Source organism: Phocoena sinus, chromosome 1 (genome assembly GCF_008692025.1).
Source record: "Phocoena sinus isolate mPhoSin1 chromosome 1, mPhoSin1.pri, whole genome shotgun sequence".
NCBI classification, from domain to species: domain Eukaryota; kingdom Metazoa; phylum Chordata; class Mammalia; order Artiodactyla; family Phocoenidae; genus Phocoena; species Phocoena sinus.
The window spans coordinates 114,597,120-114,612,566 of NC_045763.1; the positions used below are offsets into that span (position 1 = coordinate 114,597,120).

Sequence of the window (15,447 nt, forward strand, 5' to 3'; positions counted from 1 at the left end):
ACACTGGCAGGTGCTCTTTGACAGCACCTCCCCTGCCACAACTGTGCTCCCCTCCCACGATCCCCACACCCCATGCTAACCTTTCCACAGTCACAACCTCCCCCGTGCCTGCACCTGTGCCATCACTCTGGAACGCCGGGACGGGATTCTCGCCCTCTTCCAGCTCAGCTTGCAGCCGTATGTTGACATGATTGACGAGGTGGGAGAAGAGAGCCAGGGTGAAGGCAATGGCCGCACTGTACTGCTTGGACCCTAAAGCCAGGAAAGCCGGCATTAGGGGCCCAGGGCCCTGGAAAGGAGCGGGCTCCACCAATTTCAACCTCACCTCGCTGTTCTCAACCCTTCCCAGGATCCAACTGCCTCCGAAAACTTCCTCTAAGGTGAAAAAAGACTTCCCAGGTCTCTTCACTCTCATCCTGCTTCCTCATGTAAGCTCAGGGATGCTCTTGTCCCATCTCATCCTCCCTGGCTTTGATGCCTTCACGCAAGCGTCTCCCCATACGCCCCAAGCATCTTTGCACCCAGCCCTGCCTCTCCCTCCCATCCATCCAACTTTGCTCTACATACACCTCCGGCAGAAAGGTTTCCAGAACTGACTAACTGCCCCCACCCCCAGCAAGTCTGAATTCCGTCTGGATCATCAGCTAAGCATCTCAACCACTGTGTCTGCCTGGGTCCTGGCCAGGGGTACGTGTGTTTGTGGGTGCAGGAGGGCGGAGGGGGTGGGAATATGCTGTTGCCTTTGTTCATTCACTAGGGGCTTCTTTAGGGCAGGGTTCCTTGCCCCTGTCTCCCACAGCCAGGCGGCGACACAGGTAGTGAAGGGACTGCTTGTGGAAGCAAGTTCACGGATAAGGAGCTGCAGAAAACGGTAGTGAGGATCCCAGAAGCCAGTCTGGGAGAAATGAGGGACAGAGGGAGAGTTACCTGCTCTCTTCAAGCTGTGCACACCCATAAGGCAGATGATGACCATCTGAAAGATGAGAAGGTCCGGGAGGAAAGCATATCCACTCTCATACTCCTCCTCATCCTCACTGGCCAGGCTGAGGTTGGGTGAGGAGGGCAGGTAGAAGAGACAGAGGTTGAAGTCCTCCAGGACTGACTGGCAAAGTGATGTCAGCTCTGAGTCCACAGAGCTATGGAAGGGCAGGATAACAGGGGAGGTCAGTGATGGGGGCTGGGGCAGGCAAAAAGAGCTGGGAATACAGGATTCAGAGAAAAGACCACAGGATCCTTAGGGGAGACTTCAGAAAGAGAAGCAGGGGGAATCAGTGCTTGCTGGTCTCCAAAGCAGACAGAATAACACGGGAAGGGCAGACACGCAGTGGAAGGGATGTGGGTAGGCTTCCCATTCGGCCACTCCTTCAACATCTAGTAAGCACCCACTGTGCCAGAGGGTAAGCCACCCAGAGAATGGGCACAGAACATAGGGTGAGACAGTGAGGGATGCCAAGAAAGGACTAGCCAGCTAAAGAATTTCCAATCAAAAGGCAGAATTCACCAGCCCACTCCCTCCTCTTCAAGTCCCCTGCCAGAAAGAAGCCATCGTGATGGGGCTCACAGGACACAGTTCTTGCCCACACTCTCTTCCACTCACCTGCTTTTGGGCTGCAGGAGGCTTTGCAGATACATAAAGTTCACCAGCAACCTCTTAATGTCTTTACATCTGAAATGAGAGGAGCCCAAGGTAAATGGTGAACAGCTCCAGGGTCCCTATGGTCCTACTGCACCAACTGCAGAAAGAACCCCTCTTCCCACAGGCCCCACTCACCGCTTCTTACTGGGAGAGAGCTTCCGAGTCTCGCACTTCTTCAGCTGGTGGTACATTTTGGCTGCCTTGTCATACAGCCGCTTGAGGTTCCCATAGGCCCCCTCAAAGGACACTTCCGACTGGATGCTGAAGGAGACAGAGGTGAGCTACTGAGTCTTGGCAGAGGCAGAGGTGGAGAGGGGAAATGTCAGTCTTCCAGGGATTTAGGGAGCACTGTTTCTAGTCAATACAGGCTGCTCCCAGCCTCCCCTTCCATGTATGCACTCAGGGTGAAAGCTATCTTTCCTAATAAAATACACACATACAATTTCCAGATTAATCAGAGTAATGATGGCATCTGCATCTCCTCTGTATCTAGAAATGGGACAGTTAATCTCACTGAATGTTACAAACTTAACTTAGTTACCATCCCTGAAACACACTATCCTTCATCTTAAAGCACAGGCACTTAATAGGTAGCATTTAACAAGCATTTACTATGTGCAAAGATATTTACATACACTACTTCAGTTAATCCTCATATTCATTCAAATGCAAATATGTACTGAGCACCCCACTCTGCGTCACGCACTGTACCCTACTATTGTCCACATTTACAGATGAGGAAGTAAAGCCTGAGAGATCAAGTATAATGCAAAGGTCACATAAGGGACTTCCCTGGTGGCGCAGTGGTTAAGAATCCGCCTGCCAGTGCAGGGGACATGGGTTCGAGCTCTGGTCTGGGAAGACACCACATGCCGCGGAGCATGCACTACACTTACTATACTACATGTAGTAAGCCCATGCACTACAACTACTGAGCCTGAGCTCTAGAGCCCACAAGCCACAACTACTGAAGCCCGGTGCCTAGAGTCCATGCTCCCCAACAAGAGAAGCCACCGCAACAAGAAGCCCGCGCCCCGCAACAAAGAGTAGCCCCTGCTCGCCACAACTAGAGAAAAGCCCACGCGGGGCAACGAAGACCCAACGCGGCAATCAATCAATCAATCAATAAATAAAACAAAGGTCACATAGCTAAAACATAGTAGAGCTGAGTCTCCAACCCAAGTCTGTCTTATCACAAAGCCTATGAACTTAAGAGCATGCTATACTTTTTAAAAAATGTCTTGTTTTTTGAAACATCTTTTAATTACAAAAAAGCAGTGATAGAAAAGAAATACACGTCAGTGGTGAATTAAATATAGCTACAGGGCTTCCCTGGTGGCGTAGTGGTTGAGAGTCCGCCTGCCGATGCAGGGGACACGGGTTCGTGACCCGGTCTGGGAAGATCCCACATGCCACGGAGCAGCTGGGCCCGTGAGCCATGGCTGCTGAGCCTGCGAGTCCAGAGCCTGTGCTCCGCAACGGGAGAGGCCACAACAGTGTGAGGCCCGCGTACCGCAAAAAAAAAAAATAATAAATAAATTGGTACTCCTTCCACTGAGAAGTGGGTTCTGTGTCACCTCCCCTTAAATCTTGGCAGGGGATGAGGGTGGGAGACGACGACTATGCAACTGCTTTGACCAAGAGAATACCGCAGGAGTGACTCCACCAGTTTCCAGGCCCAGCCTTAAGAGATTGGCAGACTCTACTTCCAAGTTTCTTGGGTCATTATTTGCTGTTGGAGCCCTGAGCCACTATGTAAGAAGTCCATCTGCCCTGAGGAAGATACCACATGGAGAGGCCCTGAGACTACAGGCAGAGGGAGAGGGGTCCAGATGAACCAACCCTCCAGATATAGCAGACCCCCAAATCAGCCAAATACCACTGACTGACCCTAGACAATGCCACCAGGAGGAGAACTGCCAAACTGAGCCCTAGCCAAATGCCTAACCCACAAACCATGAGATATAATTGTTTAAGCATAGTAGAGGAGGACCTTATTTGGCACCTCCCAAACCTGGATGTGCTTGGCTCTCTTTGAAAGTGATTCACCCTAAATCATGATTATGAATGTGATGAGGGATCCAGGACAAGTAAGGGGGGCATTCCCTGGAAGGCATGCAAGGAATGGGAAAGATGCAATGGGAGGTTATAAACCTGGTAATCATATTCAAGAATGAATACACAAATAACAAAGGCTGGACAGGGTGTGGAGAAAAGGGAACCCCCCCACACTATTGGTGGGAATATAAATTGGTGCAGCCGCTATGGAAAACAGTATGGAGGTTCCTCAAAAAAACTAAAAATAGAGTTGCCATGTGATCCAGCAATCCCACTCCTAGGTATATATCCAGACAAAACTATAATTCAAAAAGATACATGCACCTCTATGTTCATAGCACTATTTATAATAGCCAAGACATGGAAACAACCTAAACGTCCGTTTACAGATGAATGGATGAAGATGTAATACATATATATATATATGTATACAATGGAATATCACTCAGCCATAAAAAAGAATGAAATAATGCCGTCTGCAGCAACATGGATGGAACTAGAGATTATCATATTAAGTGAAGTAAGTCAGACAGAGAAAGACAAATACCGTATCATATAACCTGTATGTGGAATCCAAAATATGACACAAATGAGCTTATCTACAAAACAGAAACAGTCTCACAGACATAGAAAACAGACTTGTGGTTGCCAAGGGAGAAGTGGGGGTGGAGGAGAGATGGAGTGGGAGTTTGGGGTTAGCAGATGCAAACTTTTACATATATGTAGAATGGATAAACAACAAGGTCCTACTGTATAGCACAGGGAACTATATTCAGTATCCTGTGATAAACCACAATGGGAAAGAATATAAAGGAGAATGTATGTATATGTATAACTGAATCACTTGGCTGTACAGCAGAAATTAACACAACATTGTAAATCAACTATATTTCAATTAAAAAAATAAAATGAATATAGTGGATGGGAGGCCAGTCTGTAGTGATCTAGTAACGGAACAGGGTAAATATCTGTTGATACAGGAAACAGGTTTCCTTGACCAGGAAGGCAGAATTAGGTTATTTTACTTTACACCTTAGTAGCTGACCATTTAAGCTATGAAGACCACCCTTATTCCCTTTAGGCTTTGAAGCCCAATTCACTATATAACTTCTTCTGAGACAGATTTGGCTTCTCAAGTAGACTCTGGCCCTGATTAGGTGGCAACAGTGAGTTTCCTGGCAGTTTATGTCTCACTAAGACTTAACCAATGGCATTCTCATTTACCTACCACTCTCACGTGCATTTGGTTATGGTGACTTAGTAACCTAAGCCTAATCAACTTTGGGTGCCCTGAAAAAATTTTTTTCATTCTAAGAGCTAAGTGTGAGATTCAGGGAAGCAGTGATCCACCCTGTTAAACTTGTCCCCCCATGCTGTCATCTCTGTCACCTCAAGACACTGAAGCTCTATAGTTCTGAAGTTCTTGTCAGAAGCTACTTTGGTACCATTTTATCAACTATATCAAATTTATTTCCTTCTTCAGGAAGGCGGCAATCCTGTTATTTTTCATGACAGCAGACAGCTACTTCAGCTGCCCAAGTATCTACAAGTCCAGGTGGCGATGTGAAAAGCAGCAGGGCTGTGTCAGGATGCCCCTGAGAGAAGGGATCCCCTCAATCTTAGCATTCTCCTATCTATCTCACCCAGGAGCTAGAGAAGGGAGAAAGGGAAGAGAGAAAACAAAGCAGGAATTGTGCAGACATGGAAGTAGGGCTGGGGAAAGAGCTGGCAAATACTCACCAGCGCAGGTAGCAATACATGGCTTCCACATTATAGTACTTGCTGCCGGCAAGTGTGCCCAGCTGGTTGAAGGGCATTCCTGGAGAGGAAGAAAAGTCACCCAGTCTGTAGCCATAATACTCACCGAAAGCTGCAAGACCCAACCCACGTTAAGCATCAGAGAACTCATGGGGAGAACAGTGGGTCTGCAGGCGACACTGGTGTCTCAGGTGATCAGCAGTTTAATCTTGCTCCTCCAGGGCGTTATCTATTCTAGACTCACTTCCTATCAGTCTAAGCCCACCTGGACCACCAGGGATTTCAGCACTGACAGCTGCCATTCCTTCAGCAGCAGCTGTGCCTCTTCCAATGCTGACTGAACTCCATGGAGCCCTCTCCTCTATCCCAGCTCAGTCTCTCACCTCTGAGTTCTCCTTCCTACATGCTAATCCCCATCTTTCCCTGTAATGGAGCCTTATCCGTTCCCTCACTGTGCCTCCATGGGGGCAGCTGAAGTATGGTCCCCTCTTTCTACAGAAACCTCAGGGACAGGGAAGCCATCTTGTCTCTCCCTCTTCTTCTGCCTCCTTCCTTCTTAGCTCAAGACTTTCCCATTTCTCTTCTCCTTCCACCATCTTCTGAGTGTGTGTTACAAGAGTCAGAATGCAGAACCAAGGTGAGGTATGAAAGAATTGAGAGTGGGTGGGAAGGACCCAGGGGGAAGTGAGTATGGCCTGCCTGCCATCTCAACATTGTCTTCCTCTTGGAAAATGCTGCTGGGTTGGGAGGCCCCAGTGGAGGGGTCCACTTACCAATCTGGGGAGCCACTGACAGGGCTTGGTAGTAAAATCTCTCAGCTAGCAGCTCAGTGTCTACGCCAGCTAATTCATTCTGATATCGTGCTGCAGGAGGGAGAGGAGGAAAAGAAATACAATGATTCCGTGTTTCAGAAAAACCTCCCCTCATCTGGGAGTCTACTCTGGAGAACTGTAATAAGAGCCCGGGAGGAAGATACCTGAGCTAGAAGGCAGGCTGCTTGGGTCTCTGGCACAGTCTTAAGTCTGCATGACTATGGGCAAACTGTTCAACTCTCTCTTCCTTGCTGGTAGGTCCAAAATGTAAAGAATATTTAGTGTTTGTAAAGTAAAGAGGCTCTTCTTGATTATCTCTTCCCAATGAAGGGGCTGCAGCATATATAAATGCTTGAAAAGACTTCTGATATTTGGTTCTGGAATTCAACTGCTCAGTTCTAGAGAGAAGACATTACTAATGACACTTGGTCAATCTACTGTGAAACAGCTGATTCTCTCTGTGCCCCTTGCCTATAAAGGGTCCAGGAGTGGGATGGGGGCAGGGACACGAGCCTCAGATCAATAAAGGATAATGCATCTGACAGCCACACACCGGCAGCCTAATGACAGAACCTTTGTCTATCAGGACTAGATAGCCATAAAGCAAGAGTACTTTTCCATTCTGAGAAACATATTTCAGGCAGGTAAGTCCTCCCTGAGGTCTAACTGCAATTCCTCTAGGAATCCATGAAGAGAAAACCCCAAAGGAGAAAGACATCAAATTAAAATCTTCCTAACCCATCGCTGAAACCAGGTCATCACCCTGACTTTCTTAAAAAGCAAAGACATTTTCCTTCTTCTTGTATTCACCATCCTTTTCGACTCATGCACGAACAGTGAAAAGAAGGAAACACTGTAAACAGACTGGAGGAGAAAAGTTATCAGAGGCCACACTGCGCCTCCTGCTCTCCAATCACGTAAAGGGTGGTACCAACAAGAGCAGTTGGAGCCTGTCCTGTAGCCCAAAACAGAGAAAAATGAAAGGTTCGGATTCTTACACAAATCCCCCAGGTACACTAGACATCGGTGGCATGCCATCTGTGCCCAATCCATCTCCTTCCCTGAGGCAGACACTGGCTTCTTGCATCCTGAGAAAGAGAGAGAGAGAAAGAGAGAGAGAGATATGTTTATAAGCCCATTCCTCTGTCCCTACCTTTGGGGAAACACCTTTCCTAGGTGGAGAAAGGAGATAAAGAATCCAGGGCTAGTTTTAGAACACGGCCTTATGGGGCAGAGAAGACACCCATCCAGGACACAGATAGAGACACAGGCTCACAGGTAGACAGAGGTAGAGACACAGAAACTCATAGGCAGGGGTCATTCATAGGACAGAAAGGAACTACAACAGATGGGCTACGGTCCTCAACCTAGGACAGCTCCCTGGGGGAAGGTCGTGTGAAAGGTCATCATAGGAAGGCTTCTAGAAAGTAGAGGTGAGGCTCAAGTGTCAGTACAGTTGTGGGTGCCTTGGGTAGCAGCTCCCCACCTCAAGGTAAAAAGTTTGGGTAAAGATGGGAAACTTGCCCAGGAAGAATGGCATTTGAATGAGGCCAAGGTAAATGCTCCTGGCTTCTGCTTGGTGGGAGGTCCACAGAGAAGGCAGCCTATGGAGAGTCTATTCATGAGGGAAACGAGGTCATCTTGCCTGACCTGAGGACTGGTGGTGGCCAGAGCCAAACATGCATGGGCTCTCTCCTCTCCCTTCACCCAGGCAGCCTTGTAACTTCAGAGAGCTCCGGCTACTTGGCAGGCAGTTTTCCCATGTGCCAGGTACTGTTCTAAGTGTATTAAAATATCAACTTAAGTAATGCTCAAAGCAACCGCATGAGGTAGTTACTCTTGTTACTTCCATTTTACAGTTAAAGAAATCAAAGTTGCACAGCATCCTCCTATCCATTCCACTTTGCAGCCACACTCCTGGGTGTGTAGCTCCCATTCTGAGCAGCCTTTCCTAATATTCTTTATAGAGACATCGCTGAGTTGGCTGAGTGAGAAATATCAATAAGGAGAAAAACTAAAATGATTTGGGGAACTGACCCTTTGAAATAAGGGTTCTTAATCTTTGTTTAAGCTATGGACCCCTCTGGCAATCTGGTATAACACCTATAAATGCTGCCTTGGATTGACGTTGTTTTGTTTTGTTTTGTTTTGTTTTTGGCTGCGCCACACATCTTGCAGGATTTTAGTTCCCCAACGAGGGATTGAACCCGGGGTCCCAGCAGTGAGAGTGCCAAGTCCTAACCACTGGACCGCCAGGGAATTCCCCATTGTTTTGTTTTTAAATGTTTTTAAATGTACAAAGTACAGTGCTCTGCTTCTGACCAGAGAATGCTGCCACATAGGGGTGTAGACACAACCTCCATCTCTGACCCAGAATGTCTTTGTCCTGGTGAGGGAAGGGGCATGGGGCTGGGGGAGGGTAGGGGGTATAAAGAGCAAGGGGAGTTGGAGGAAGAGGGAAGGAGCTCTAAAGGATAGCTGAACTGAAGAGAAAACCACCATAGCTGCCAGTACCTCAGAAGGCCAAAAAGAGATTTGCACTATCTTGAAAGAATGTCCATGATTTCCCCAACGTTTCTAAAAACTTTAATACTTTCATCAATTACTAGGAAACAATCTCTAAAGTTAAAAGAAATGCCAGCCAAATTCAACTGGAAGGAAAAAAAATGCTATTAATAACATCTTTCAGTGTCAGACCTACTCTAGATCATTCCATTCCCTCCCCGACTCCCCATGGGTCTACAATCCCAGACTGAAGAGGTCTCTCTCTCTCTTTCCTTAAGATCTTTACCCCGAGTCATACGGTTGTTTGGGTAAATCCAAATTTCATGAAGCATTTGTAGGTCTTCTAGAATGCTCTCTGCCTGGCTGGGTCACAAGGTACATGGATCCTGAGGGATAAGAAGGCCAGAAGTAGAAGCATATGAACTTGCTCCTCGAGCCCAGGTTTCACTGACCTATGAGGGGGTCGGTGACATGGGTCCAGTCGATGCAGCACTGCAGTTCTAGCTGGTAGTGGGACTGGATATAAAGAAGGAGATGCTGGTAGAAGCCAATACCAGCGACCAGGTGTGTCCTGTAGGCACATTCCAAGGTGCTCCGGCTGTGGATATGCTGGAGATTGGGAAAGGGAAGGGGCTAGTTAAGCAACAAGATCAGAGTTCTGCTCCCCCATCCCTAATCATATTCATCTCCCTGAAGAAATAAACTTATCTTCTTGGCTCTGGAACTTTATCCACATCTCCTCTCACTCACAAGTTACCCCTATACCCTTAGACCTACTTCTCTGGTCTCCCCATCTGGGATCAGGCTCCCCTCCTTCCCTGATCCTAATTCCATATGACTCTCTCCTTTTCTGCTATCTCTTCCTTGGTTTCCCTATCTACAACCATACTCTGGCCCACTTGCCTAGCTGTCCTTTTCTTCCTTAGCTTCCCCACTTCAGACAAACATCTTCCCAAGATCTTGACCTCCCCTTACCTTTTTGTTAGTCTTGATAAGCTGGATAACTTCGTAGTACACCTTTCTCCACAGCAGCTCCTCTGCCTTCCTCCCATAGTCCACCGGGTGCAGGAACATAAGCTTGACGCAGAGCTCACGCAGCCTGGGAGGGTGTAGAGGAGAGCATGAGAGGGACTGCCCATCCCTTGGTGAGGGACACAAGAACTGAGGACAAGAAGGCATTTGCCAACACCCCGACTGACAAATCCCTGTGCCTCGCAATAGACATCCAGGGTCAGTCAGTAGGACCCAAGACAACAGCAGTCCTGGAAGGCAGTGGGAGCCCCAAAAGACAGAGGCAGGAGCAATAAGAATTTTAATAATCTTCATTTCTTTCCCTGCACCTTTCTCTCCTTTTTACTCTGCCTCTGTATCTCCTCTTTCCTTCCTTCATTATGCAGTATGGCCAACTCCTCCAACTCAAACACCATTCTAATGGTGTTAGATGTAGAAGCTGGAGAGAGTGACGGATCCCCTCTCCCTCTTAGGAAGGCCAGAGATGTCATACCCCATTATTGTACCATGAGGTCAGGAGATAAAAGAGAACATGTGTCTATATGTGACAGGGTTTCAGGTGGAAAGGAATAAAGAAACTGTAAGAATGTGTAGTTTAGAGTCTCAGCTTACTTGTTCCTCAGGCTAATGTTCTCTGGTTTGAACACTTCTTGATAAGCAGTTTTGTTGCAAAGGATGAGGTCAAGTCGATGCACAGCCTCCACCACGGCCCTGCAGGGAAATATAGGCAAACAGCCTCTGAGCCATGTGTATAGTCCCCCTATGATGCTGGAACACTGATCCTAGAGGAAAAGCTAAAGAATTTGGGGTGGGGAAACTAAATGGCTGCAGATTGAGCTCCGTACAAAACAAGATGAACACAGTCTCCATCCTGACACAGCAGTCCCCTCAGGAGACATCTGGCAATGCTGAAGACATTTTTGATTGTCACTACCTGGGGGAGGGGAAGAAGAGGCATTGCTATTGGCATTTACTGTGTGCTGCTAGACACCCCACAATACATGGGAAAGTCTACCACCATAACTATCCTGCCCCAACTGTCAACAGTGTCAAGGTAGAGAAACTGTGATATGGAAGGTAGACTCTCTCAATGGAAAGAGCATAGGCTGTGATGCCAGGCAAAACATCTAGGGATTGAACCTGGCTGTGTCTTACTAACTCTATAACTTTGGGCAAAATTACCTACCTCTTTAAGCCTTAGTTACCACATGCATAAAAGTGGAAATAATAGCAGTTACCTCAAAGGGCTGTTGTGAGGATTAAATGAAATAATTTATATACAGCACTGGTATACAGTATGCATTCAATAAATATTGGTGGAATGAATAAATTATTATTATGCAAAGGCTTATTATCTCTGACATAAAGGAAAGGCATTCCTAATATAAAATTCTGCTTTGGAATAATGGGGTAAGAGAAAGGGGGAGGGTGTCCCTAAACTGCTTAGTTATAAGGTCTCCTGGATCCTGCTGAAGGAACTGTTTCTTTAATATAAAGTGTAGGCTCTGGAACCAGACAGCCTGGGTTCAAATCCTAGCTCTAGTTCTTACAAGCTATGTGGTCCTGGGTAAAAAATCTAACTTCCGGGACTTCCCTGGTGGTCCAGTGGTAAAGAATCTGCCGTCCAATGCAGGGGACGTGGGTTCAATCCCTGGTCGGGGAACTAAGATCCCACATGCCGTGGGGCAACTAAGCCTGCGTGCCTCAACTAGAGAGCCCATGTGCTGCAAACTACAGAGCCCACGCGCCCTGGAGCTTGCACACCACAACTAGAGAGAAAAAACCCACACGCCACAACTAGAGAGAATCCCGCACGCCGCAAAGATGCCGCATGCCTCAACGAAGATCCCGTGTGCCACAGCTAAGACCCAATGCAGCCAAAAAAAAAACCCTTAAAAAGAAAAATCTAACTTCCTTATGTGTCAGTTCTCTCATCTATAAAATGGGATTAATATCATCATCTACTTTGTGGGGGTTAAATTAGCTAATATATAAAGCACTTGTAACAGTGCCTTGTACACAGTAAGTACTCAAAAAATATTAGTCTTCATCCTGAGGAAGATATTCCAGACCCTAAGAGAAAAGTTCAAGGAAACTCTACAATGGATGGCCAAGAGGTGCCTGGGTAGGTATCATCTCTGGAAGGGTAAAACCCAGAGGACAGACAGCAGCTGTGAGAACAGGTGAATCAGGCACAGCTCTGGACACAAAACAACCAAAAAACAGGGAGTGATGATTCATAAAACAGTCCAAAATTGTTTCAGAACACTGAAACATGCTCCTGGGCTGGGGAAAGTGGGCCACAGCAGGCTAGCATCTTGTGGTGGCTCAGGTGGTACACCACTAAAAGCTGTCCTGTACAGGGCGAAGTGACCGCCAACACCCAGCTGAGTGGGTGGGATGGTAATCAAGGCCTTCTCACAGGCCATCTTAAGAGCCCAGCATTTCTCCAAACACCTCCTGGGCTGCCTAGAGATGGAAGCCAAGCCCTTTCAGCCATCCTGGCCCTCAATGCCAAGGGCAGCACCAGGCAGCCATCAGTGATATGCCAGCTTAGTCCCCAGGAAAGGGCTTTTAACTTCAGTGCCATGCACAGATGTAAGGAGGCTGTGTGTGTATGTATTTTTATGGACAGGCCCCAGGGCTTTCCTTAGATTCTCAATTCAAAAAGGTTAGTAACCACTACTCAAGGAAGTTCTAATTGCAAACTCTTAAACCTGAGAGGTCTCCCCACTTTCTTCCACATTTCCCATCAGACCCTAAGCTCCTCCACTAAATTGTAATCTCTAGAACAAAAACTACAAAAAAAAGTCTTGTGTCTCATTCACTATTGTAATCCTAGGCCTAGCAGTGTTAAAAAAAAAATTTTTTTTAAAAACAGTTAAAATTGGCCTAATTAACTGGTGCTTGTGTCCCTTCCAGCATCCCTTTTCCAGCTACCTTTTCTGAGGGGCTTAAAACATTTCAGAATTTCATTTCTGTAAACAGACTGTGGGAATTTCCCAAATTTACTGAAGGTCGGATGACAGTTACATAGTCTAACAACATATTTACCTTGGGCCAAGAAATCAGACCTTCCTCCCGCAGTTCTTCCCACCAATCAACATTGCTATAATAAATAATAAAAAGAGATCCGCTGCCTCAAATTTCCATCCTGCCCAAAGCCAACAACACACAATTACCAGCAGAGATACCCACGTGCACACATGTAAACCACACATGCAAACATATCCGCTTAAGTCAGTCAGTTCTGTGAGGGCAGTGGCTTGAGAAAAAACAAGATTTGTGAATGATTAGAAGGATGACCAGAGCCATTTCCAAAAGCTGGAGACAAGTAAGGAATCTTGCAAGCACTGCCCACTCTGTCTGACAGGCAGCACTGACAATCGGCTGCATGACAAGGCACACATGCCATCCCAGCCAACTGCTCACCCACCTGGAGACTGCTTGGGGCAGCCCACAGTGAGAGCCCTGGGGCTGATAGATTGGATCACTTTTCTATTTTTGCATCAGCCTATACTCCCCTCTGCCTTCTGGCTTAGGAAGCCAGAGCAGGCAGGATGCCTACTCAAGGGAGGAAAAGACAACATGTTCTTGACTCTTTCACTGTCAAGATGAGGCCCATGGCTCTGAAGCTGGTCTTCTCATGCAAACACCTCTGGTTCTAAAGAGCCTGAGCCGAATGAAAACCCCAAACCCTACTCCCTATTAGAAAGCAGAAAACTCAATTTGGTCTCTATGCTTCAACCTACTTTGACCCAGGTCAAGAGCCCATGTTTCAGCTGCCCCACACAGAAAATCCTCGACTCGGGGCAGGAGGAGCTCACTCAGGATGGGAAGAGCTCATACTGGCCTGTTCCCAACAGAGGGCTGAAAGACTGAAGATGTGAGTGGCACAGTGGCACTGTGGAAATCAGAAACCAGGAATGGAAGTTGCCTGGCAAGAGACTGTAGTCATGAGGCTGGAAGGAAGGCAGAACTCAGGAGTCCCCAGGTGCCCTGAAATGGGCTCCTATGACCTAAGAACATTCTGGACTCAAAGTCCTTCACCGCCCTTCCAGTCCAACACAAATAGTCTTCCAGCCTCTTTCTTTTCATTCCGATTCCCAAAACTTAGAGCCATAAGGGACCTCAAAGCCTATCAAATCCAAATCTCTCCTTTTAAGGATGAGAAAACTGAGGCCCAAGGTTAAACTGTGAGAGAATGGCAAAGCAAGGAGCTGAACCTGGCTCTCTTGATTTCAGTCCAGGGCTCTTCCCTGTTAAGTCCTTACAGGGTTCTAAGCACCATTCCCTTCCGGGTTTTTCTCCTATCTGTGACCCCACCCTCACCTTCCCAACCCCTGCAGTCCCCAATTCCCACCTTCTTACCCCAAATCCGCAAAGCTCGGTGCCCGCCCCAAGCTCACTGCGGAAGGTATCCCTCCACGTGCTTCCCTCCCAACCTCCCACCCACCCAATTCCTTCTTTCTGTTCAATCCAGCGTTACGGGTCCCCGACCCCTCTGCTCCCTCCAAAATTGTACCCCCCCCTCCCTCGCCCGCACCCCAGCCCGGCACCAGAGCCCGCCCGCCCGGGAGGCCCCGCCCCTCGCTGTCCCCCCCCACTTCCCTTGGCGGCTGCACTCACACCCCGGCCCCTCTCACCGGTAAAGCCGCTTAGTGTGGAGGACCTTTGCTTCGGGCTCGCTGCTCTCCCCTGTGGGGGGGCCTTGGCTCATGGTGCCCGGGCCCGGGGGCGGATCCCGGTCACAGACCCCCGCCACCTACCGCTACCGCCACCACTGCCGTCTCCGACCGTAGCCGCAGCCACCACCGCCGCCGGCCCTGCTCGGCCGCCATAGCTGCGAGGCAGCTGCCCGCGACAGCTCCTCCTCCGCCTGCCAAATCTCGCGATACCAGCTGGAAGTTGCGGGCCAGTGGCCTGCCACTACCAAATCTCGCGAAACTCGTTTTCCCTCCCGGGAAGTTGCCAGAACTAACTGTGGGCAGCATGGCATCTTTCTGGCTTCTGGGAGCCCTTGCGAAAAACTTTATTGACAAAGCTGCCAGAGAACGAACAGTGAACTCTGCGGGGGAGCTGAGGCTAAGCTGGATCCGGGCAGATGGACTCACAGCTAGGAGTATGACTTTGCTTTGTCCGACGGTGGTCATTTGGTCCATCCTTCTGCCCGCACCCCCGCCACATTTGAGCCGAGCCCCTTTCAGATTACTAGTTAGGGTGATTCCACTTCTCCCTTTTCCCCCATTATTTAAACAAACAAAAAGCGTGTATGTGAAAATTTTCTTGGAAAGAGTCAAGCATAGCGTAAGAGTAAGGCCCTCCAATACAGGACTCTTGTACAGGCACCTCGGCCCTTCAGCTCCCGCACCCCAACCCAAAGATTTCCACTTGCATGTTCATCTCTCACCAGTCCAGCAAACATTTATTGAACACCTGCTGTCCTCCAGTCACAATGCTGGGTTCTGGAGACACAGAGATGAGCAATCCAGACACTGTCCCTGCCCTCACAAAGCTCAAATAACTTCAGGGGAAAAGATCCACAGGACTGAGAAGGTACACCCTTAAGCGTTTCTGCCCCCGGAAAGATCACCTTGGATTCCAATTGCTTTCTTAAACCTTAAACCTAACCTAAAAGGCAAGGTGTCAGGGGACCTGTGTACCGCT

At 48.1% G+C, this 15,447-nt stretch overlaps 1 protein-coding gene across 4 annotated transcripts in view; it reads right to left on the minus strand.

Annotated features, from left to right (window-relative positions):
• The window catches only part of SMG5 (SMG5 nonsense mediated mRNA decay factor), a 27,777-nt gene extending 13,123 nt beyond the window's left edge, over nt 1-14,654 (minus strand). The window contains exons 1-11 of one of the 4 annotated variants that reach the window (XM_032615262.1): nt 14,550-14,654; nt 10,393-10,491; nt 9,745-9,868; nt 9,222-9,378; nt 7,263-7,352; nt 6,226-6,315; nt 5,435-5,513; nt 1,772-1,897; nt 1,598-1,666; nt 928-1,136; nt 115-252 (exon numbers count right to left, since the gene is read on the minus strand). In XM_032615262.1, the coding sequence (XP_032471153.1) occupies nt 115-252; nt 928-1,136; nt 1,598-1,666; nt 1,772-1,897; nt 5,435-5,513; nt 6,226-6,315; nt 7,263-7,352; nt 9,222-9,378; nt 9,745-9,843 (1,057 nt within the window). In that variant the 5' untranslated portion in view covers nt 9,844-9,868; nt 10,393-10,491; nt 14,550-14,654. Of the gene's footprint in view, nt 1-114; nt 253-927; nt 1,137-1,597; nt 1,667-1,771; nt 1,898-5,434; nt 5,514-6,225; nt 6,316-6,428; nt 6,456-7,262; nt 7,353-7,914; nt 8,059-9,221; nt 9,379-9,744; nt 9,869-10,392; nt 10,492-14,426 lie in introns of those variants that run through there. The other 3 variants (XM_032615253.1, XM_032615271.1, XM_032615281.1) reach the window with 3 other exon arrangements.
• Between the last annotated feature and the right edge of the window lie 793 nt (nt 14,655-15,447).